The sequence below is a fragment of the Chionomys nivalis genome, chromosome 16 (genome assembly GCF_950005125.1).
Source record: "Chionomys nivalis chromosome 16, mChiNiv1.1, whole genome shotgun sequence".
NCBI lineage: Eukaryota > Metazoa > Chordata > Mammalia > Rodentia > Cricetidae > Chionomys > Chionomys nivalis.
The window spans coordinates 54835584-54861443 of record NC_080101.1 but is presented as its reverse complement, the minus strand read 5'-3'; the positions used below and the strand labels follow the sequence as shown (position 1 = coordinate 54861443).

Below are 25860 nucleotides of genomic sequence, written 5' to 3'. Positions count from 1 at the left end.
GTTCTCTGAAGTTAACACAGAAACATTTGCTGAAGGCAGCAGAAGGACCTAACTATTATCCTTTCGAGAAATGCTCTATTCGACAGCTACCGCTCACCTTCTCTAATCTTCAAGTTTACAATTTATTTTTTTAAAATAATTGGTTTATTTTTATATTACCTAGTGTTGCTGATCTTCTTTTAACCAATAGGAACATTTAATTCTGCACCACATTACAATAAAGCAATTATTTACAGATTTAAATTAATATTATGAAAAAAATGAAAGCCGTACATAAGATGCCAGTAGCTTGGGCACAGTGCAGGAATAGTTGGAAACAATACACTATAAAAACAAAAACCTTCAAATTCAAATATACAGAGGTTGCATGTGAAAGCTTTACTTTACAGCAACAATAAGCATAATGTGGTTACAAACAAGAAAATAGGATACCACCTTACAACAGCACCATGGAGAAGCAAGCCTTGACTAAAAGTTGGCAAAAGTACTATCCTGAGACATTTCAAGAGCAATGGGTTTCACATTTACACAGTACCATTCAGAAGCGAGCACCTTCTCACAACTGTTTTTGTTTAGAGAGGGACTGGTGTGAAATGACGGATGCTTGGTTTGCAGTGATTTTGTACTGTTCTTGACCAGAGCCCTGGGGTGGGGAAGGGAGTGGGGTTTCCGGGGTTGCTAAAAAGGAAACACAGAATAGTGTATGTTAGCCATCTCTCTGCCGCACTGCACAAGGTCCTACAGAATGTCACTAGGCATTAGTATATTTAGAGAAAAGGTCACATGTAAAGCATTGATGTTTAGAACGAATTATCAGGCCCCTGACACACTAATGGTGAGATGCTCATCCTCCCTTCCCACATAGAGTTAAACAATGAGAGACGATCATGCTAAGCAATCTGTTCTTACTTCAATATGATTCCTAGCTTTCATATGTTCTCCTACACACCCAGAAGAAAGAATTTACTAAAGACAATTATTAGAAGGTTGATTTATCCCAAATATTAGAAAGAGCAATCTTCATAACATCTCTAGTAAAGATATGTATAATATGAAAATATATGTGACTTGCATTCTATACATTTTAGATGATCTAAAAATTAAAGTTCAGTTGCTTTACAAGAGTTTTGAAATCTAAGCCGCAGCCCATAACCTCTGGAGCACGCTAGTTTGTTGCTATACAATTCTATTACAATTGAGCTGGCCTGTTCCTTCCCCTTCAATGCTAAGAGCAAACCTGCATAATCGAATAGAAAGTAATTGAATATAAAAAATTGAATTGAAAATTTTTTTGAAATGTAGTTTGAATACTTTATTGAGTAGCAATGTATTCCCTCCTATCATGGAATTTTAGTATATTGTAAAATAAAATCTATGATATCCTTTAACTGTAAAAAACAAAATATTTGATATAACTAGTATTAAATGTTTGCTCATATTACAAACGTCATAGATTTTTCAGTTTTTAAAGAATACATATAAAAACAAAAACAATCTCCTTATGGCTGCTATTCTTTAATACCTTATATTATTGCTAAGTATGGATTAGCAATTACTTCAAAAATCTTTCCCGAGACAGGTTTCTCTATAGCTTTGGAGCCTATCCTGAAACTAGCTCTTGTTGACCAGGCTGGCCTTGAACTCACAGAGATCCAACTGTCTCTGCCTCCCAAGTGCTAGGAATAAAGGCATGTGTCACCACCGCCCCGCAAAAAGCAGCACTTTTTTAAAATTTTTATTAAGCTCTACATTTTTCTCTGCTCCCCTCCCTCTCTCTCCCCTCCCCTTCAACCATCTCCTAAGGTCCTCATGCTCCCAATTTACTTTAGAGATCTTGTCTTTTTCTACTTCCCATGTAGATTAGATCTATGTATGTCTCTCTGTAATGTGGCTTGTTTGAATAGAAATACAGAAACTTTCTACTCAAATTATTTCTTGACAAATAAAGCAGTTTTAAATTTTAGGGATCTTCTATAAAGATCAAAAAACCACTGATTTCTTTTAGCTGATGTTTAACGTCTCGCTTTGCATAAAATACAAACAGTTCCAAGCAAGCACGAGCAAGCTCAAGCTTTCCTTTACAAGCCAGTCAAGTGGAACTCCAAAAATGTGAAATTACCATGGGCCATGTGGGTGCACCAAAATTATAAATAGTTATTAAAGACTATTTTATGTTCAGTTGGCAATGCAAATGTGCATAAAATTTTATCACTATAACAAAAGCCAGTGAAGTGCATTACCTGGTTTGATATCAAAAGAAAAGAGATGAAAAGTAAATTTTTGATTAATAGGTATAGATTCTTAAGCATTGTTTTATGTTTTAATATAAGGCATTTATCTCAGACCACATATGAATGGCTTAGCCTCAAATTGGTGGTGCCTTGGGAGTGGTGGAAACTTCAGCTGGATGTAGATCTTTGGGGAATGCCTCTGGAAAGTGGTTTGTGCATGCCCCATTCCTCTCTTTCATTCTCTGCTTCTTGGCTGCCTTGAAAGGAGAAGCTCCACTGCACTAAGCCCTGTCTAAAGTTGTCTGGTCATTCTCCCTGCAGTGGGGGGAATGTAGCAAGCACATCATGAAAGCACTGAAACCAGGTACCAAAACCAATATTTTCTGGTGAGCAGTCAGTCAGTCCCTCTTAGTTTCCGCCATAGTGATGAACATTGATTCACAGATGATTAACCAGTCAATCTAGATGCCATGTTAAATAGAATCTTTATCCCCAGAATAACGTTAAACCTATACCAATGTGTGGTTAACATGGCCACCAACAACTTATAACACTTAACAGTTTTTCGAATACTAAGTAATTTTTTAAGTAGCCTCATTTTGCACAATTATTATTTGCTGTAATTGTAGTTACCATAGCTTAGGTAAAATGCACTACTCTTTTAACAACATGGTTTAAAATCACTCACGAATACCTGCATAAACAAAACTTAGTCTCAATCATCCATCTAGAAACCACTTCCTAAATAACAGATGCGGTTGTGATCAGCCGCTGATCACAATGCATCTCTGTCTATGATGGGCCACTGACATCGTTTGTTTAGCTTAGGCAAGGCCAGAGCATATGGTTGTCTTCTTTCTTGTCATCACAATAATGATCTCTGGTAACCATTTATGAAACTGGATAATTGAAAGAACTGACCAACAGCTGATGGAGGTGGGTCTTGTATTAATCTGTTGCTTTCATTGGTTAATTAATAAAGAAACTGCCTACGCCCTTTTTATAGGCCAGCCCTTAGGTGGGTGGAGTAAACAGACAGAATGCTGGGAGAAAGAAGCCGAGTGAGGGAGTCGCCATGATTCTCCCACTCCAGACAGACGCAGGTTAAGATCTTTCCTGGTAAGTCAGCTCGTGGTACTACACAGAATATTAGAAATGGGTTAGATCAATATGTAAGAGCTAGCCAATAAGAGACTGGAACTAATGGGCCAGGCAGTGATTAAAAGAATACAGTTTCCGTGTAATTATTTCGGGGCATAAGCTAGCCATGCAGGCGGCCGGGTGCCGGGGACGCAGCGCTGCCGCTCCTATTACAACAAACAGCAATGATAAGCAACTAAGAAATAATAAACGATATGCTGGAAATTGAAATTCAAGTCTACACGGGATGATAGCAGAAACAGCTCTGCAGATATTACTGCTGTTCAAGGCTATAAACATGCATCCAGGAACTTAGGAAGGAATACTTGTCTATGTAAGGGAGAAAAACTTTGATTTTTTTTTTAAAAAAAAAAAGCAATGGAAGTGAAATCAGCAAAGAAAAAAAGTCCTAATGAACAAATTTGCACAGCTACATTGGGACATTGAACATGGAGAAGACAGGATGCGAAAAGTTGGTTCAAGCTTCTGAAAGGGTAAAACTGACCACCATCCACGCAAAATGTTTCCTTTCTATCAGGACACAGTCCAGGATGGAAGTCCTCTGAGGAGAACCCTGAGTGACTAAGAATACTCCAAGAAAACAATACAAGACTCTTGTGACTTCAGCTTCTTCAAAACAAGCAATTGTCTTTAGAATGTGTTTTGTGCTCGTCTGGGTGGAGAAGATGGGAATGAATTTATTTCGGGGTACTCACTATTGCTTGTTATTGTTATTCAATTCAATATTTAAACTTTTATTCTTTGTATGGGAAAATGTGTTTTTGCCACATGTGTCTTGTCCTTGTGATTGTATCAGTTTGAACTCAGGAGAACTTTACTTAGGTGACCTTTTTTAACCCTCACAGTATAAAATCTCCCAGACTTTGTGTAAAGTTGGCTATCACATATTTTAATTCACCTCACTTACAGGCTCCATTCTCCCCAGTCCCACAAACCCTAGAAAGGTGAGTCCTTCTAACGTGTTAAGGCAGCAAGGAACACTCAAACTAGTCTGTTATGTTTTTAACAACAAAATTATATGGTGTTACCTCTCACTGTTTCTGATCCCTTATATCATGTTTATTTTTTCAATTTCTTAATACATTTTCTATCTGTAGTTAAGAGCTTTTGGAATTTTATCAGTTTTACAGATCATGAGCAACCATATTGTTTATTACAATTTTTTGGTTTAGTTTCCATTTAATAGCTATTTGTATGGCTCTACACTAACACCAAGGCAGACACTATCTGTATATTTTATGTTGCCCAGACTTATAGAATAGAAAAAAATTAAGTTTTTACATTTTCAGTTTGGGATTCGAACTCATACCTCGAGAGAGTAAGTAATGACCTGAGTATTTAAGTCTCATAAATCTAACTACAGTGGAGGAAATCCCATCTAAGATCTGTAGTTCCTGGGAACTGAGAGTTTCTTATCCTAAGTTATAATTTCCCCAAATAACTAAAGTTAAGAGATTACAGCTGGAGATTTCTTCAGATACTTACAGATTTGGTCTGTATGAACCAATGTGGACATGGGGCCTAAAAGTATCGTTTGCCCAGTTAGTGGATCCTGAGACAAATGGGGGTGCATTGGGTGATGGAGATGGCTTCCATCATTGGCAGCACCTACGAAAGACATAAAAGGGCTTGTATTAGTGACATTTACTGTGGCTTCACCTTGATGCACGTTTCCAATGATAGTTTAAATGCTACTATTTGCAAAGTACGTTTGGAAAAATTCAGAAACAAATGCAGAGCGCTACCCCCATGTTAAAAACAATGTCCGCTTTCATGGTGCATTGGAGAAATAAATGCTATATCATAATATTGAGTATTAATAATGGACCTCGTGTGCTGTTTCCTGGAATCATTAGGATTCCTGCCTGTTGCTAAAGCAATTCCAAGAATCACTTACCTCGAGTTTATAGTATTTGGATTCACCCTAATGGCATGAACAACTTTTATTTCAGAAAGATAACATTAAGAACACATTAAGTAGCAGAAAACTAAAAATAGATATAGTGACTTTCCAAGGAAATTTAATCTAAATCAGAACATAAAATATTGATTCCTTAACTTATTCCTGACATTCATTGCAATCCTGAAGTAGCATTTTCTTCTTCTAGGAGTTTATGTCAGTTAATTCCTTCAGGGGCAAAGTGTTCATTTTTCAGTCATTTGATTCGTATATGGGTTAAGCAGCAATTTCTTTGTTTTTAGACTTTTAAGGAAGTGAAAGACAAAAAAAAATCCATACTTCTCAAAGCCCTCAAAGTGGGGAATGCATTCTAGCTAGCACACATGGAAGAGTCTGAGAATTGAAGTCAAAGAGGCGGGGCCCACAAGTGATGCCAAGGGCTGGGGAGAACAGGCATCGTAATCTATTCAAGATCCTTTGTCTACCTCACATAGTGTAAACTTTCTAAGTGTAGCAAACTAGATTTTTGTTTGCCCTGTTAGAAGACCAATGTAGGGAGGAATAGGAACCTCGAACTAATGAAGTAACTCTAGGCCAAAGGAAATAAAGAGGCACTCTGCTCTTGCGCATGGGCAGTAAAGCCAAGCGATAAGAGCATGGCGGACAATGAAGGCTGATGAGAAGCCAAGGTCAATGGCACTAGGTTTCGATCCTAATACATGAACTGGCTTTGTGGGAGCTTAGCCTGTTTAGACGCTCACCTTCCTGGACATAGATAGAAGACCTTCGTCTTCCCGCAGGGCAGAGAATTTGGACTACTCTTCAGTGTCGAGAAGGAGGGGGAATGGGGTGGGGGGAGGAGAAGAGGAGTGGGGATAGGGAGAGGGGAGTGGGGGGAGGGGGCAATATTTGGGAGGAGGGGAGGGAAATGGGAAACGGGGAGCAGGTGGAAATTTTAATTAAAAAAGAATAAAAAAAATGTTAAAAAAAAAAAAAGAAAGAAAGTGCGACAGTGCACTCACCGCCCAGCAACATCTCCTGGAGGAGGTTGTCAATTTTGACCATGCCAAACAGTTTGACGAACTGAATTTGCTCGATCATCTGCCAGGTGATGCTCTGCAGGGTGGGCAACAGCAAGAGCAGCTCCCCGAACCTGCCCCGGGAGTCATACTGCCTGTCGTTGATGTAATCCTCCAGGCTGATCTGGACCTGGAACCGCATGTTCTTAATCTTCACGGGGTCGCTCAGGCCCTTTGCATCTGGTGAGGGAACAGACACAGGCATGCTTAGGAGGCCGGCAGAACGAAGACTCTATAAGGTGGGGAAGGATCCTTTATGTATCATGCTACTAATTTGCAAAGTTTTGAAAACACACCTGGGTCAAAGAACACAATGGCCTTCAAGCACGCATACTCATTGTCATCTATCTGGATCTCTTGGAATGGTCTAACGAGCTCATCGAGGACCCGGTTAGCCACACGGCTGACTTCGACTTCACAGCTGTTACGGTGAATGACGTAGTTGTTTCCTGGAAGAAAATGAAGAATTAACCACCTTCTCTACTGGACTGTTGGACGCTGTTCGCCTTTTTAAGTATTGTTGTTCGAAATGGTGCCCTGCGGCATGGACTGTGTTAGGTGTTGCACCTTCCCGGGGCACTGACTTCGTCAGGCGAGAACATCAGAACGCTCAGAGAGAATCGATAACGATAATGTGCCCGTGTGCGTTTTAACAGCCTCCTTCACTGGTGATAACAAAAAGTACAGACTCATAACCAGCTAATAATTGACAGGGGCGAATCGACTGGTAATGATTAGCCTTCCTCTGTGTCAGGCCTCTATTAGTGCCTCGCTCCTTAACGAGCTGAACACAAATCCTAAAGAATCCTCCTTGCTAACAGTGGATTAAAGCCAGCATGCTTTGGTGCTCTTAGAGTAAGAACGGATCAGATGCAGTTTAAACAAGCTTAAGTGTGGGAGAAGAATTAGCACGGGTGTTGTCATGAGTTGCCTCACAGACAGTATACTCCGTTTTTTTGGGTTTGTTCTTCTTTTATTTGTGTGGGAGGGCAGCCAATGCATAGAAGTCATAGGACACCCTCACTTTCCACCTTGTTTAATCCAGTATATCTTTGTTGCTCCATGTTGTATGCCCGGCTAGTGGGCCCGTGAGCATTCCGGGAACCTACCTCGTTTGCCTGCCCTCTCCCAATAGAAGTCCTGGGCCTACAGATGCACGTCATAGCACCTGATGTTACATAGGTCTTGGGGATTTGTACTCAGTTCTTCACCATTATGTGGGAAGAACTTGACCCCCCTCAGCTATCACCCCAGGCTCTTCTTCCTTATTGTGCCACCTGATTTTAATTTCACTTTGACTCAGGCTAGAGTTAACTGAACAGAAGGAACCTCAATTGAAAAACTCCTCCATACGATCTGGCTGTAGGCAAACCCGTTGGGTATTTTAGTGACTGAAATGGGAGGGCCCAGCCCACTGTGGGTGGTGCCATTTCTGAACTGGTGGTCTTGGGTTCTGTAACAGAGCAGACTGAGCAAGCCATGGGAAGCGCGTCAATCGGCAGCATCCCTTATGGCCTCTGACTCTGCTCCTGCATCTAGGCCCCTGCTCTGCTTGAGCTCCTGCCCTGACGTCCTTCAATGACGAAGGAAGTCATGTGGAAGTGAAGGCAAAGTACACGCTTCCCTCCTCAAATAGGTTCTGGTCCGTGTTATCACAGTAATAGAAATCCTATCTAAGACACTTAGTTTCTTTACATAGAGGTGACTTGGCCAATTGATTGAACTGAGTTCAAGGGAGTTGGGAAATGTGATAGAGCAGAACAGCTAACCCCTCCAAATCTTTCTATATTAGACATTCTCTGGCTATAATATGGTACATATTTATCACAGTTTTTAAAATAAACATATCCTGGTACTATATAAAAAGATATATTTTTAATTATCCCACTGTAGGTAAAGGTGACCATTATTATTTGGATCTTGGATAGCTCCCAAAGGCTTATGCAATGAATTTTTGAACTGCAACTTACAGCATCTCTGGGAAATAGTGAAGCCTTTAAAACTGAGGCCCTCATGGAAGGGAAGGGCTTAGTTCACTGAAGATATGCCCTTTTATAATTTAATTTTTTCCCCCTGCACAGGTATTTGGCGTCCATGTCTCTCTGTGCAACACATATGTGCTGGGTACCCACAGAAGCTGGAAAGGGATGTCAGGTCACCTTGAACAGATGGTTGTGAACTACCTTGTGGGTACCAGGAATCAAACTCTGGTCCTCTGGAAGAACAGTTAATGCTCAACCCCTGAGCCATCTCTCCAGTCCTCAAAGTGTCCTTTTGAAGGGAGTATATGTACACTATATTTCTCTCTCTTTTTAATATGAACAGTGTCCTCTGCAGAATATGCCTTCCACAGTGTTCTGTGCTGTCCCCGGTCTAGAGCAACAAGGCCAAACACCTATAAACAGAAACCTCTGGAACTGGGAGCCACATAAACATTTCACCTTTGTTTGTTTGGACGGTTGGGTTTTCAAGACAGGGTTTCTTTGGGTAGTGTGACCATCCTGGAACTTGTTCTGGAGACCATGCTGGCCTTGAACTCAAAGTTGTGCCTGCCTCTAGCTCCTGAGTGCTGGGGTTAAAGATGTGAGCCACCAATACCTGGCTTCACCATTCCTTCTTTGAAGTTGATTGTTTCAGGTATTTTTCCAACGTTCTGTATGTCACAAAGTATCCAAACACTGAAGTGCTAACCTTTCTCCCAGATCCAATGTCAGCTTCTTGATGTATGAGGGACTAAAATATCGTATATATTTAAAGTGTGCAATTGTAATGCTCGTATATACACATACACGGAAAGAGAGATGATTACCACAGCCACACAAACTGAACATACCTATCATTGTATATAGTTATCTTTGTGAATATCTTATTCTGTCATGTGAAAACAGTTGATCTAGTTATTAATGAAAAAACAATGAAAAATGAGGTATAACAGGCTTGTTTTCCAGGTTATATTATAAAAAGATTTACAGAAAGAACAGAATTCACAGTGTTTGGTAGAAATGCAACCAACATGTTTAGCTGAGGTCTACGGCACATTCTATTGTCCCCATCATGGTTTAGAATTCTAGGTCTTGGCTGCCTGACGTTCCATCATGATCAAAACATTCCCTTCCTCTATTCCTTCCTTGCAGAATGAGCATGATAGCAGAGTTTTACTTCAGTGAATAAGTGAGAGAGTGTATGTTAGCACAATGCACTTAAAGCAGAACATTTAATAAGTGTATATGTTCAATAAATACTTAGCACTCTTACATCGCGTCCCATTCATTTACATTTGGGACCAAAATGTCACTCAGAAGCTAATCTTTTCAGTTAGCAGGACAGGACTGAGACAGTCTCCAGGGAGAACGCCGAGTCTTCTTGTGTCTTTTCACCCTTTGCACTCTCTTCTACGTTTTTTTTTTTTTTTCCAGTTTTTTTTTTTTTTTTTTTTGAGACAGTGTTTCTCTGGTGTAACAGCCCTGGCTGCCCTGGAATTAGCTCTGTAGACCAGTCTGACCTCAAACTCACAGAGACCCACCTACCTCTGACTCCCTAGTGCTGGGATTAAAGGCATGCGCCACCACCGCCCAACCTCTGTTCTACTTTGCTTACAATTCTTACAATTCTACATACCAGTAGTTTTCAGACATTGCCCGCCCTTTTTAATACAATTACATTATAGTGTATTGTGAACGACAAGATCATAGGAAGAAATATGTTCCTTAAAAGAGTATAAACTAGCCTACTAAGCAGTCTCTGATAGAGCATGAAAAGACGTGGGGATTCAATAATTGGACATCTAAATAGTTATTTCTTAAACAAGTCAGCATCAAGATTATGGAGCAAAATCTCTATCACATTTTAAAATTTCAATTTCTCCCCATCATTTCACAGTATTCTGAACTTACATTCAATCAAAACAAAGAGAAGTAGGGCCAGCAAGACTGCCCAGTGAGTAAAGATGGTTTCATCCAAGCAGGAGGACCTGATTCCATTTCTGGGATACACAAAATTGTTCTCTGATGGCCCAAGGCACCACACACACACACAAACACAAGCACGAGCACACACACATATGCACACATACCACACCCTACAATAGAGCTGAGGGAGGACAGAAGAAACAGCACACACTTCTAAAACAGAGCACCAGTGTGTGCTTTGTACATGCAGAAGAGAGCCCACAAATCATATCTAGAAAATAGGCATAATTTCTTCTTTAAAAAAATCTTACCCAAAAGCAAAACATCTTTATACATCATGGATCTCTTTGTAGCTCCAAGCAGTAAGTGTTCTCCTGCGTGAGCTCTCAACAGGGCCACCTTAAGGAAAGTTTTGAAGTTTAACAATTAATTATAAAATACAATGATTAAAAGACAGTACAAGGTGAGTCTGATTAACTCACAGTGTTCCTTATGCCTGCCTCCTTTTCTGCCTTTTTTTTCCCTAGCATACAATATTCATACATACTTAAAATGATGAGGTTTTCTAGGTTTTGCTCTTAGCACCTCAGAAACAGTTACTCTGGGGTAGCAGAGAAAAACGGATCTTCTGTTTTTAAGGCAAGCAGAATGGAGCAGACTTTTCTTCACAGCCCAGCTTGATGGCCTGCACCTTGTATTCCTGTTTAACCCAACATACATTTACTAATAGGTTTGGATTTCCTTTGTTTTCATATATAAATATATTACCAAATGTAGCCCTGAGAATTATGTACAAATATGTACAAACATGATTTCCTGCAAAAAAAAATAAATTATATAAACGAAAGCAAACCATAGGCTTGCAAAGACAAAGGGAAGCTGATTGGCTCCTGCCTGTTTCTAGGATTTGCAGCGGTGAGCATCGGACAGAGCTTCATTCTTACACTCAGCTGTGTGCTGAGCCACCAAAGGAAACAAGATTAGTGTAGCTCATCCCAAGCAACTGCTTCTCCTCTGTCCCCTGTGCAGTAATAAATGGTGCCGTTATCCAGATGGGATTGTTTGCATCTGAACAGAAGGCCATTTGGAGTGTTCTCCATTCAAATTATTCAATGATGCTGATTAAAGTGTAAACCCATTCCATCCACTGCTTTTCTTCTCTGTGATTTCCACCCTGGTCCAGGCTGTCACTTGTTTCCTGGACCACGCCAGCAAACTCAGTGGTTGTTTTTAGCTTCTCTATTACTTCCCCAGCTGACTCATCTTCTCATATGTGTATATGAGAAGCTCAATCAATACAACACCTCGGCAGTAAACTTTCCAGTGGCTTCATATTGTTCTGGAAAGCAAATCCAGATCTCTCAGTTGTGGCCTCAGAGGTGACACGAGGTGAGCAGACATTCCCTCCTCTGCCTCCTGCCCTGGCCCTACCTTATCACCCAGCACTCACTGTTCACGCTGCTCCACCTGCCTGAGAACCTTTGAGCGCAGTGTGCATGCACTCAGGATTCTTCTCCTCGACCTTGGTCCCTGCCATTCTGTTCTTGGGGGATGTCTTCTCGGATTCCCACCTCTAAGTCCTTCCATCCCAGCCCTGCTCATCCTTCAATGCATCCTGCTCCATTTTATGGAATTTCATAGAACTTATCCCCACCTAGAGTCAACTTACTCATAACTTGTGCATATTTTTTTTTTATTGTCAATCTCTCCTGAATAGACCACAAGGTTTATGAGACCAGTGAAGCAATCTGCACTTTTACTGCAGGATCCCCTCAGCACCTAACTGAAACCAGTAGTTTCCTAATAAATAGTCATCTCGTGGATTTATGGATGGGATAAACTGATCTGAGGTCCAGTTTCAGGAACTGTAAAATGGAGATAACACCTACCCCACAGAGCTCCTAAAGGAATTAAATGGAACAGCATAATTGATCATACATTTGAGAGTTCATTTCCCAGTGCCTCACAGATAACATTCACTAACCATAACCACTAACATTATGTTGTTAATATTAATGAGCTGTAAACAAAGACTTTTAAACTAGTTACTGGTCTCCAATTTCCCAATATTTCAACCATTGTCTTTATATATAAGTCAGCAGGATTTTTTAAAACGAAAGATAATAAAAATATAAAGCTGATAAATAACACAGCTCTACTTATATTGCTTGGGGTGAGACTGGCAGGTTTTAGCAATTTAGCATCATTCACTCTGGCATAATCTCATGAGCCAAGCTATCTTTACGACATGTCCATAACTGTGACTCACTCCAGGAAGGGAGTTACAAAACACTGCAAGAGTGATTTCAGTTTTCATGGAACTTTTTCCTGTCACCAAGTAAAATGCCTTCTTAGAACTTTAACTGCTGCCTTCCTCTGACGGTCCTGCTCCGTCCTGGTGTGTGACTATTTGCCTCTTTCTTGATTTTTACACAATCACTTTTGGTTTTTCTTACATTTGTTACAGTTTTCTGTGTCAGTGACTGCATTGATCAGAGGATGTATACACACACACTGGCTTAAACTCTTGGTTTGGTTAACTCTTTCAGTGTGAAAGAAATAGAGATTTTAAGACCATTTTCATCTATGAAAAGGTATACACTCTTTAGAAAGAAAAGTTCAAAGTGACTCGAATCCAAACAAATCCTTAAATGTTAATTAGGAAATCCAAGTTTCTAATTATTAATTAAATTTCTTAATATAAATATACCAAGTTTAAAAATGCATATGTTAGGAAAGAAGATTATATCTTATTTTGCTTTTCTTTGTAGAATTCAGCTCTGTGGGTGCCGTGCCACACCTCTATTTCAATACAATAAGTGCCAGAGCAAAACTGATAAAATGAGAGAAAAACCTGACATGCTAATTATATACATGATCCACAAAGACCCCGATATATCCTGTTTGGTTTCTGCCAAGGAGTTCCCAGGCATTTCTGAAGACTCTAATGATGGACCTTCAGGAAACTAAAGACAGTACAGCACACCACATCCTTCCTCTAACTTACAAACATTTACTTCTCCAACAGCCAGAAAACCGCACGAATGTGGTTATTTGTTATTTATCCTTCTTTCTCATGTAATATTTAAACCCCAAGACTGCAGACAATTACTTGATCAACTCTTAACCAATCAATGTTGTTATCAGAGCCTGACAATAGACACCAGACAATCCCTGTCTCTTGATGGAATGGGGAGGTGAAAAGATGAGGGAAAGACCCATGTTTGACTCAAAAAACAGTTCACCCACTGTTTAATATACTAAACTAGAAATATAAATCAAAGACAAAAGCTTAGCAACTATCCAAAGCACTTTCTAAGGGAGCCATGGTTTCTTCTAAGTCATACCTGGTCATCCAAGGGCAGCTCGCAGAAGGCAGGGATATACTTGGCCCATTCCACCAAGACCAGGAGCTGCTGCTTCATAGACTCACAGACATCACTGATGCTTGCAATTCTCTTCAGGTTTATGTCAGCACTTGCACTGGGGCTTGGGGCTGAGATCTAAGGTTAACAGAACACTGCATTCAGTCATCATTGAAACTACTGGATAGCCAGTTAACCTTCTCCTATATTTATAAAGTAAAAAGCATGGACAAAAAATTATCATTATCATAGTACTTTTATATATATTAAACATCTTTAATTTGAAAAATAAAATCCTTCTTGGCTTAAAGTTAAATTGAAAATATGTGTATATAAATCCACACTCTGAGAGCATAATTTTATTTTAAATACTAAATCTATAAACCAGGTTAGGCTTTTTCAGGAATTTGGTAGCTCAGCCTGGTTATCTAAGGAAATTGATAGTGACCACAAGAAAAAATACTGTGATTTTATTTTTAATTAAAACTCACATTCTCATTAAGTAAGTCCTTCTTTAATTTGTCGATTTTTATGAAAATAGCTAGTGAATAAAATTTATAAAATGTGGGAAATATTTAGGGAAGAAACTAGAAATATTTATGACACTACATTAAACATAAGGCCATAAAAATAAAATTAAGAAACAACCTTTTGACTAGGCAATGGTGAAATGCTTGACACATAATGATAATCATTTTTAATTGCACATGACTTTCAACTGTATGAAAATACAAATACTTTAAAATGCTGTCTCAAGAGAAGGCAACCTACCTAATCAAAGTTTTGTAAAATTAATATTAACCATAAGTTTACACGCGTACGTGTGTGTACATATGCGTGTTTTTGTCATGTGAACTGAGATGTTTCCTCACCGTTCCCCTTCAAGTCAGTTTCTAAATGCTTTATTGGATCATCAAGTAATCTGCAAGTAATAGTGATGATAATGGGATGTCAGCCTCATCATATTACCCCGGTGTTATCAAGAATGAAAGTAGACTCACTGCCTCCTTACAGGACCTGATTAACTACTTAGCTATTTCATAATTTGCTTTGTCATGGACAAACACCCTGAACATTTCCAATAAAGGCAATGATAAAATATACTCTCTTCAAAAGATTATATGACAGACCCCTAAATGGTTGGTTTTTATATGTAAAATGGGTGACTTACCACTTTAACTTTACACCTGATATTCTTATTCTAAAATTTGAAAATAATGATTTACTTTCTTCCCCATTTTGAGAATTCTACCTTTAAATCTCATAAAAACACCTCTTCCTTAAGGAGGTAGTGAGTTGACTTTTTGAATTCAGACATAAATTAAAAAAAAAAAGTTCTGTCGGCAAAGTCCTTCAAAATTAGAGCAGTTGATTTCACACATTCAACTAGACTAAAATATTGTCATTAGAGCATTGTGTTTTATTTTTACTCAGCCTCATAAATAAAGAATCAAACAATTTAAAGATAGGGTCTTGCTCAACAAAATTCAAAGCTAAGTCAACAATTCTACTATATTCAAAGTGATGTGTCTGAGTCTGTCTAGGTTAACTTTAGCACTGAGCCCAAAACAGTGAGCTCAGATTACAGCACTTTGCATCAGCAGACATTGGATTCTATTGAACAGAGCCAATGCTGAGGTGTGGTGGGTACCTGGCGAGACCGAACTTCAGCTTGTGCCAGAGTGTTTATGGAAGGAATGTTGCTGCCATCAAATGTACTTCTTCTGGTACTTATTCTGTCGCGTTCATTTTGCACAGCTAAGGAAAAAAAATTACAAATACTATTAGTTGGATCTCTAATATGGGCTAGGATATACAGCTAGGAATAAGGAAAATTACAGAAGTTCAGACATGGTCTTTCAAAAGGCAAAATGTAAAAAGTAAGACTGCCTTTTTTTTTCTCTTCTTGAACTACTTTCAAAAGTAGGAACAGGCAAGTTTGTCACCAGGACCCATAAAAGAGAGTCGCTTGGATTTCGTGATGGCTTGTATGCTGCGAACTTTTGGGTCACTCACTTTTGAAATTCTGTGTTTTTAATAAGATGGCTTCTTATTCTCTCCCAGTTAAAGCTGTAAGGTAGCTAGAGAAGGAACATCGCCTGCCAGGTTGGCCAGGTCAAAGATAAGTCACTATCAGAAGTGAGTGAGTCATAGTTTCTGAAATTCCAATTTCTTTTAACCATAAAACACCTAACATAATGGAGAGTAAATTTATTTTAGTTAAGATGGCTTAAGCAAATCGGTGACCTTTTATAAAGCAATGTTTACAGATATTCGCTTCAGAAATCAATGCACAATTTGAGGTATCCCTCTAGAAGAAAGAGACCTGAATACCCGCTTCTCAAAAATATTAAATCATTCCTTACATCATATAAAATGGTCTGAGAGAGGTAGACCTGTTTCCATGATTCATAGAGAAAAGAATAAATATGCACATGTCCAAAACTATAATTGAAAACTGAATTTTTAAGCATAAGGGGAAAAAAGGAAGCATGACCCCATAAATTTGCATAAATACTCAAATAAAAATGTCAGATATCAAAGTTAAATTTCAAAAATAAGGACATAAAATGAACTTCCATTAACCAAAGACAAAAGAAAAAAAACCTATAGTCCCTCAGTTATTTAGGTCAATCAATTCTCTAATTAATTCTGTTAGAAATATGTTGATATTGGCTGGGCAGTAGTGGTGCACATCTTTAATCCCAATACTCGGGAGGCAGAGGCAGGTGGATCTCTGTGAGTTAAAGTCCAGCCTGGCCTACAGAGCAAGTTCCAGGACAAACTCCAAAGACACACAGAGAAATCTTGTCTTGAAAAACCAAAACCAAAAAACAGAAAAGAAGGAAGGAAGGAAGGAAGGAAGGAAGGAAGGAAGGAAGGAAGGAAGGAAGGAAGGAAGGAAGGAAGGAAGGAAGGAAGAAGATGATATCAAACCACCAAAGTTTTTTCCAACAGAGAAATTCAACAATTTCTACATCAATGTCACAGAGACCTAAAAGTAGCAGCTAATGACCCTGTTAAGTTAGCAGACAAAATTAGTGGACGTTTGTCTAAAAGAGACATCATTATGTTCGATCAAAAATTTAACATTTTATATAAAAAATCATACTAATAGCTCATTTTTTAAAATTATTTTTTATTTATGTGGAAATACACATAAGACATGAAAACTAAGACATCTCTCTGCTTTTCTAAATTTCATTCATATAATCAAACTTTAAAAATGCTTAAATATATCATAAACATTAACAAAATATTTACTGCTCTCAAGTTTTACATGAATCCACATTTCTGTTTCCACTTAATTAATTTGATATGTTTTTTCTGTTTATTGAAGAGTGAGAGGCATCAGTTTTGAAACTCAAAAGTTACTTCTCAATCTATTTATTAAAATCAAAACACATCATTTTATGAACATTAAAAGATGTAATTTCACGATTTTCAAAGGTAATTTTATTTCATAAATTGTAAGACTCAAAAGGGAAATGTAGGCTTGATATTGTTTATAATTTATAAGGTAAAGATTGGTAGGAGGTAATAAGTCAAAAGGATATTTGATAAATTGTGCAATTATTTCTTTGAACTACCTAATGTAGCTCTTAGGACATTAGCTATGTCACTTGTTAAAGGAGAAATTACCTCTTTAATTTAGTGAACTTTACTTTTGTAATATTCTTTTAAGTTTAGCAACATAATAACAGCTAACAAAATTTCCATTATTTTAAATTATTGAGTTAAGAGAAAAAGAGCTATGTCTGAGATGGATTCCTTATGTTTCTTACTTCTACAGCATCATGATTAGATTTAACTTTATTTTTAAGTTTGTAATACACTTGTGGAAAATAGCTCTTTGCATGTGACAGACAGAGGCACTCAATAAACTATAGGCAAAAACTCTTACAGCTGCTAAGTCTACCAGATGTTGGGGATGTGTAACACTCTCATCTCTAAACATATCAGAATTGGAAAGATAGAATGAGATGACTTATCCTGATGAAAATAAATCAACACATATTTAAACAATATCTGCACTGCTTCTGCTATTGAATAGAATATAAAATTTTCAAGATGGAGGATTATTTTGTCTATCAAGTTCAAAATTCAAATCTCAGTACCTGGAACAGTATTTGGGAAACAACAATCTCCACGGATATTTTTAAATGGAGGAATGTATAAAAATATGTAGGTGATGTTCATGAGATAAGTAAATATACCCAGTTGTTACTAAGAATGAAAACTGTGTATGCAATACATTCATAGCTTTAGTCTTCAGATTTTAAGATCCATAGATTTTTGGCTATGTAGTGAGTGGGGTCAGAAACAGAGCAGACAAACACTAGTTCTACCACTTACTCACTGCACTACTGGCTAAATTCTTTACCTCGAGGAACTCTGACAGATTTCCCATTAATATATTGAGGGAAATCAGAGCTTATAAGTAGGTGATGTGATTATTGAGAATTCTTGCACATTGTTATCAATTTTCATCAATGATGTTAATCATCATCATTATTGTTACTATTACCTTCTTTCTTCATTCCTGCTCTAAAACACTTTCGTAATCGACAGTATCTGCATTGATTCCTTTTATCCTTGTCAACAACACATTGGCGACTGAACCTGTAGCAGGAAGCACACATTAGCTCACAGAAAACCACCATTTATCAAAGAAATCACATCTGCAAACAATGAGACTTTAAGTAAGTACAGGCAAATCAGGCTCACTATAAAGCATATAGAAAAGTAATTCTCTAAGGAACTGAATGTCTCATGGTCAGCACATACATGATAACACACAACTCACCTCTTAAACAGTCTTCATACTAACATAAAACTGAATGACTACATCATTTTGGGTTGGTGTACATAATTATGAGTCACAAAAGTCAAACCCAGCTTTAAAATCTTTGTCGTATAAATTTTTGGTGTTTATTGCTAAACAATTTCAGAACAGTGGACAATGTATAGTGATTCAGAGCTTTTACAATTATGTGGTTTTTCTCTTTAAATGCTTTTTTCTATGAGTTTTAAATGACTTCAAGTAAGAACTGCACTGAGAATGTAACTTCTTAATGATATCAGTTTATTCTCTATCAAAAAACCAAGGATGGAGGTGGTACATTAGTAGATGAAGATGTAAAAAAAAATATTGAAAGCTTAGACACTGTGGGATAGAATATTAAATGTTTCTGCTGTTTTGGAAGAATGCTTAGTGGTCTTTCAAAAAGATAAATAAAGGACTACACATAAGACACAGCAATTCCGGGCTATTGTACATACCCCCCCCCCAAAAAAAAATGGAAAAAAAATCTATGTCTACCGTAGCTTTTTTTGTGTGTTTTTTCAAGACAGGATGTCTCTATGTAGCTTTGGAGCCTGTACTGGAACTTGCTCTGTAGACCAGGCTGGCCTCGAACTCACAGAGATCTGCCTGCCTCTGCCTCCTGAGTGCTGGGATTAAAGGCATGTGCCACCATACCCAGAAAGTAACACTTTTAGTGAGGAAAATGTTAGAGTTCTGAACAGATAAAAATCCTAGACAATCGAACAGTAGTATCTGTTAGTAAGTAAGAATGAAGCACCAACAGACGTGCTATACTGTTGATGAACCTTGAAAACACGTCCAATAAATGTGATACCAAAGGCCCATAGTGCATGGTTCATTAACGTGGTATCCAAAGAGGACAAATCTATAGAAACAGAAAGCAGAGTAACAGTTTCCTCACATTGCCATAGAGTTGATGAACCTGGAGGATACCCTAATAGGGACTTCTTAACAGCATACTTAAATGCTGCTCTTGACTGATGACAGCAGCAGTCACACAATTCTGTCTATGCTAAATTCTAAATTCCTGGTTACATGTGATGCTGTTGCCTCATTTCTTACAGATGATTAGTAAATGGTGAGGAAAGCATAATGTGTTTTGTGACCTATTAAAAGACGTGGGCAGCAAAAAACAAAAATTCGTGGGCAAAAATTTAATGTTGGGTAAGAATAAGGCTACATGTAAGCTGTGCTATCAGAGTAATAAAAGATGAGGCACACACACACATAAACACACACACACACACATATATTGGGATGAAGAGTCTCAAAGGAGGAAGTCAAATGACCAAAAATCATAAGGAGAATACATTTAGTTAACATCAATTAAACAACAACAACAAAAGAAACATATGTTACTAAGCTCCGAACACATTCAAGATCTTGATGTAGGTACAGAATATATGAATGCTGCCTACATTTTCCATCAAAAGAAATTGCAGTGTAACAGGGACACAGAAATGTTAACAAATGCTATAGAAAACATTCTATGTACCGTATTGAAGTAGAAGATTTAAGTACTTTAGAAGGAAAAGGCCAGCTTCAGCATCACAGGACTGTTAAAGCCAATTAAAATTTATCAGTCTAAGAAATGGGATGCATTTGAGGCAAGCAAACTTTACTAAAGAGACATTATAGTGTCTTAATTTGCATCTATATAATAACGATTAAAAAAGAGATCACAGAGCTTGCTTGATAACAAAATCTGTGAAGGCGCTTAGCCGGCTGACAGCACACATGGTGAGAAGGATCAAAAGTCCCACCTACCCTACTCCTGGGGCACTAGCAAACCTCAGAAACTTTCCTGGGAGCTATTCTTCCCTACTTGCCCCATACAGGAAATATGCAAGTCATCAGATTCTACTGTCAGAACCATCACTTTTCATAGAGATGTGTTTTACTTTTAAAGGTGCACATGACTCCAAACCATGGAACCTCTACGCTGCTTTATTCCTTAGATGCTAACATGAAGAACTCTATGTGTGTCAGGTAACCATAGTGAAGATGTGTTTGGTGGAGGAGATGATTCATGTTTAGCTATGAAATGCCCATGTGTACAAACACAATACCATCTAAATGTTCTTTTCTTGGTCAGATTTCAAAAGTGGATGATTTATGTTTTTATAAACTTACATCAAACTCCCCTGCAAATATTACACGACAACACCAGGTGAATATTAGTGGAGTTATGTATTAACTTTTATTACACCTTGAAAAGTCAAATGTTACCAGACTGGTAATTCTCAAACGCCCAACTTATTTTTAGAACCGCATCGCAGAACTGGAAATGTAGACAACTTGGCTAGCATGTGGAGGGACCCAAATTTAATCTCCATTCCAACCAAACAGTAGCAATGACAATAAGTGATAATGTCTATTACTGAGAGAACAAAAACATACTTATTTATTTTTTTCTACTTAACATAGTTTTTCTTATGTTAAAATCAGTGAGTTGTGTCAAAAGCTCAAGCTCAAACTAAACAATATATATTCAAGAATTATTGTAGAAATCATTCAGGATAAATACTTAAACTGGTCTATGATATTGACTGGGTAATATCAAAAAGACTAGTAGGAATGTATGGACATATCAAGTAATTAAATAAGATTTAGGCAAAACACTGTCAATTATGAAAAATTTAACATGAGAAGTAGTTTGAAGTGAAAATCAAATTTCACCCTTTGAGTTGTAAATTACAAGATCATCTGTAATTTTATAATTTTGTTCTTAAAGATCAAGGATGTATTGAACCTGAAAGAAAAATTAAAAAATCAATCTACACACCTTAAGAATCTTCTTAAACAGGTTTAAAAACTGTTTAGTGGCATATGAACATGTGATAAAACAATAAAGAGACACAAGGAAAAGATTAGCACTAAATTCTTGATGGTAGTTGCCCCTGTAACACTGAAGAGAATGACAAAATGGCCAGGGAGGTGTCCACTGGAAGCTTCAACTATATTGCTCTAAACTGGGTGGTAGGTATATGAATATCTTTATACACATTTACAGGTTTCAAATTGTTCATAGCATGGAACTACTGGTGTGGACGTGAACTGCACATACAGTCACACACTCTTGAAGCTTGGCAGTTTTGTTCAGAGTTACGGAGACATGGAAGAGCTCAATTTACTTTCCTGACATCCTCATGGCATCTTTAGACACTAATGAAGAAAACTTTGCAAAAAACAAGCGCTCCGATACCTGCAGGAATAAACGTGACTTTTCCGAATGCTGCGCCTGAAAAATCCCTTGCAGCCATCACAGCTGGATGCTCCGTAATGCTTTCCTGTTGCTCTGTCCCCACAGATGGCACATAGACAGTTGACACCACTGTCGTTGGTATTCATACTTGTGGTCTCTGGGGCAGAACTGTCTGTTGAAGTAAGATGAGAAGAGTTAGTGCAGTTGGCAATAGCACAGTGCCCTACTGCTTACCTGGAAGTCAGGCTTTGCCTGACGGGGTACCTTTCTGGTGCTTTCCTTAAAGTGCTGCAAGCCTCCTTCTCAGGCTTCTGTCTCACACTTCTGCTCATTCAATTTTGGCTTACCATTAGGCTCAATCCCCTAACTACCACCTTTCTCAAAGGAAGCTCATGCAATCTCATGATATCCAATATCAACTGTATGAAAGAAAAATCCTCAGATTTGATTTATGCCCTGTTATATCATAGATAGCACCACAGAAGACAGCATTAAAGACTTAAGAACCTATGCCAAAGTTTCCTTTTGAAACCTAGCAAGCATAATAGTTGAAAAGAGAACTTGGATTTCCAATCCCCTACTAAATGAGTCTCTGCCTAATTCAGTCCCCTTCATAAATGCCCACAGTTTTACCACACAGATAGGCACAGATAGGTGCCTTTGGGAATTCTGATCACCACTTACTTACTGGGATCCCATATTTAAGATAATTATTTATTCCATTTTTCTCCTTCAACGTAGTCTCATTTTATCCAGTACTATCATCCTTTCCAAGGGTTATTAGAATAGATTTCTAAGTATTTTACTTACTAACATCTGTAAGGAAGATATCCTCCTTATTTTGCAACAGTCACTTCATGTAACCTTTGTTCATCCAATACCGCTATGACTTCTCATTACAAAGCAGAAAGCCAAATATTGCACAATGACCCCAAATGACCTGCACACTGAAGTCCCCTACTCCGGCCCTGTTTGACTTCTTCCCACCATCTTTCATAGCTTCCATTCTGTGCCCTGCTCTACATCCCTGCTACTTTTTGTGTTCTTTGAATCCTGATTTCGTCAACTGTACTGTTAATAGTTTCCTGGACTTTTCCAAGCCTGGATGTAAGCTAAGTTTAAGGGGTCTGATCACTTCCCCCATTTAGTATGAATCTTCCTTACTAATTCAAAGTCAGCTCCCACCTGTCTTTCAAGAAGAGCCTAGAGTTCCACAAACTACTATTATTTTAAGTTACATTATCATTGGATTGGCTCATGTCCATTGTTACACAGAACACCAACATCATGATGTCAGAGAACTCATCCGGTTTGCTCATCCTACTCTTCCCACCTCCTAGAACTGTGCCTAGCTAGAGTGGAACATTGAACAGTTTGAAAAGAAAAGACAGTATATATATAGTGTGTTGTGTGTGTATCATATATAAATACTCTTTAATGAATTCGTCTTGTTGAAAATACTTAATGAACTCCAATGAACTCAAAGACATTGAAATATACAAGGTACTACAGTACCTAGTAATCTAGTAATCATAAAACCATAGATTCAACTTTAAAATATTATTAAAAATAAACTGGATACATAATACAGGTATAATAATAAGCAATTACTCTATCACTAAATTTAAAAGTTGGCAAATACTAATTACATACATTATGTAATACTATTCGTATTCTACTTAAGAATACACAATGCTTTTGAATAGATAAATGTTGTGATAGGCAATTTCATAAAGGTAAAAGAAAATTTTATAAAAATATACTGAAAATTAATCATGTGACATCACAAAATGTAGAATATAAATATTAGAAAATTTTTATAACATTAATAAGATATTAGCAATACTTTATTGTCTGAAATCACAGTGAGATATTATACTGGAAGTGAGAGGCCTTGGGCTATTATTCATCCCTGAATGGAATGTGTCCATCAAATCCCTTCTCTCAGAGCTCAGGGAATCTCTCAGTAGTGAAGGTGGAAAGAGAGTAAGAGCCAGAGAGAATGCAAGACGTCAGGAAAACAGATTCCTCTGAATCAAGTAAGCAAGGCTCATATGAACTCACAGAGACTGAGTCAGCACGCACAGGGCCTTCACAGATCTACACCTCGTCCATAAATAGTATGCCTTCCACTTTAATGTTTTATGGCATTCCTGAGTGTGCAAATAAGTGTATCTCTGATTCATGTGCCTTAGGCTCCTTTCCTTTTGTTGGTTTGCCTTATCCAACTTCAATATGATCGTTTTGTTTTATCTTATTATGTTTTATTTTGTTATTTTTTAAAAAAAGAATAAATGAGAACTTGTCACTAGTGTAAAGGTTAACAACTGAGCTGGGAGAAGGTGAATCAGGTTTCTCCACTAGAGAGGAGGTCTATCAGGTATGTCAAACACTCGAAGGAAGGCTTCATGTTCAAGAGCAGCTGACCTATATGAGGGACTCTCTTGGCTTTTTTGTGCTTTCATTTGGTTAGAGTTTGCTGGGTTTGTCGTTGTCATATTGTATTGTTTTTTTCTGGGTGCTGTTTTTTTGTTTGTTTCTTTCTTTCTTGGTTTTGAGGATTTTATTGTTATATTGGGTTTTTGCTCTTTGAGAAAGAATTTAAAGTTAGGCGGGTAGGGAGGAGAGTAGGGTTGGACAGATTTGAGAGAGAGGAAGAATATCATCAAAACATAGTTAAACTTAAATATTGCTTTAAATAATAAAAAATATTTTAAAAAGAAGTATCTGAAATCATCTGTACTCTTGGATCACATTGAAATATTAAAAACAAATTTAACTCTGGCTTCAAATTACCACAATATTTACATGCAGTTGGCAATGTTGCTACAAACAAATTAGATACTATTGTAGAAGTAGCTATGAATATGAATTATTTTAGTATAAGCTGATCAATACTATATATATATATATATATATATATATATATATATATATATATATATATCTACACTGTGTATATACATACATAGAGAGAGAGAGAGAGTACATCTATACCTAACATGAAAATCTGTGGTCTGTTATTTAAAACTCTGATTCTACTGTAATAGATAGTTAACTGACTGACTTTTATCAAAACTGTACCTTTCTAAGAATTATACTACAGCTTCACTATGTATTTGTGTTAAATTAGAGAACTGAGTTTTTCAGTTTTTAAACATCTCCCCACTATAAAGTTCTTGCTTATTGAAAATGTAAGTGAAGTTGACAGTTCAGTAGACTATTAAGATGATCATAAGATGATTCCTAAGCCCTGAGCTATACAAGCATACACAGAGACACACAGACACAAACACAAGTGCACACATCTTCTATAGCATACAGAATTGTAACTTCTAGCAGTTCCAACCTATTTGGGTAAGTGTTCTCCTTAGAAAAAGCAATACATGCAGAGTAACTAGTAAACGGTATTACATAAAGACCCAACCCCAAACAATCCATGTCGCATTTAAAGTTAAAATGTTACAGTAGATAAATGCTAAGAGCTCTGCGAAGCTAAATATTAGCCTGCCACCTGGGGTTATAATATAAACCTTTATTTCTTTTCTATCTGTGGCCAGAGAAGCGACTGCACAGTCATTTTAAGTGTAGTTTCTCATCACCATCCGTGGAGTCCAGAAATGATGAGAGGAACAGGGACCCAGGAAACTCCCCGGCATCCTATGTAAAGATGCCCATAAGCCACTTTAAACACTGCATAGAAAATGTACTTCCAAGACCAATCTGTCAAATTACTTATTACTATGACGTACAACAAATATAATAGCCCTCGAAACTGTGCTTCTTACCCCAGCTGTCCTACACAGAGTTCTGAGGTAACTCTATAACACAGATACAAGCTGTTCTACCTCTCATCGTACACAGCTACGACAACATGATCTGAAATTGTGTGATGCTGCACAAAGCCTCAGGTTTGTAGCCTTAAAACCATCTCTTGAATTCCCCAGCAATGAAGCTAAGCCAGCCCCTCAAGGAGCGCCACTTCCTTCTCCTCTGAGGCTGGTTTCTCTTCCATATGAGTGCATGAACTCACCATTGGAATTATAGAGAATCTGCATAGTGTCAAACTCCAAAGTTGTGTAAGTTGGATCCAAAACTTCGCTGTAGTTTCCCATGTCCATGTCCAGCATCGGCTCTGACACCCTCATCATCGGCTGAGAGACGCACATACGAATGGTTCCAC

At 37.7% G+C, this 25860-nt stretch overlaps 1 protein-coding gene across 1 annotated transcript; it reads right to left on the bottom strand.

Moving 5' to 3' along the window:
* Positions 1-556: 556 nt before the first annotated feature.
* Hnf4g (hepatocyte nuclear factor 4 gamma) lies at positions 557-25846 on the bottom strand. Its single transcript, XM_057790761.1, has 10 exons — positions 25711-25846; positions 21678-21849; positions 18173-18267; positions 15296-15402; positions 13627-13782; positions 10591-10678; positions 6668-6820; positions 6315-6551; positions 4878-5000; positions 557-678 (listed from the first exon to the last, which is right to left on the bottom strand). Exons 1-10 carry the CDS (start codon positions 25844-25846, stop codon positions 557-559), a joined length of 1389 nt encoding a protein of 462 aa, XP_057646744.1.
* Between the last annotated feature and the right edge of the window lie 14 nt (positions 25847-25860).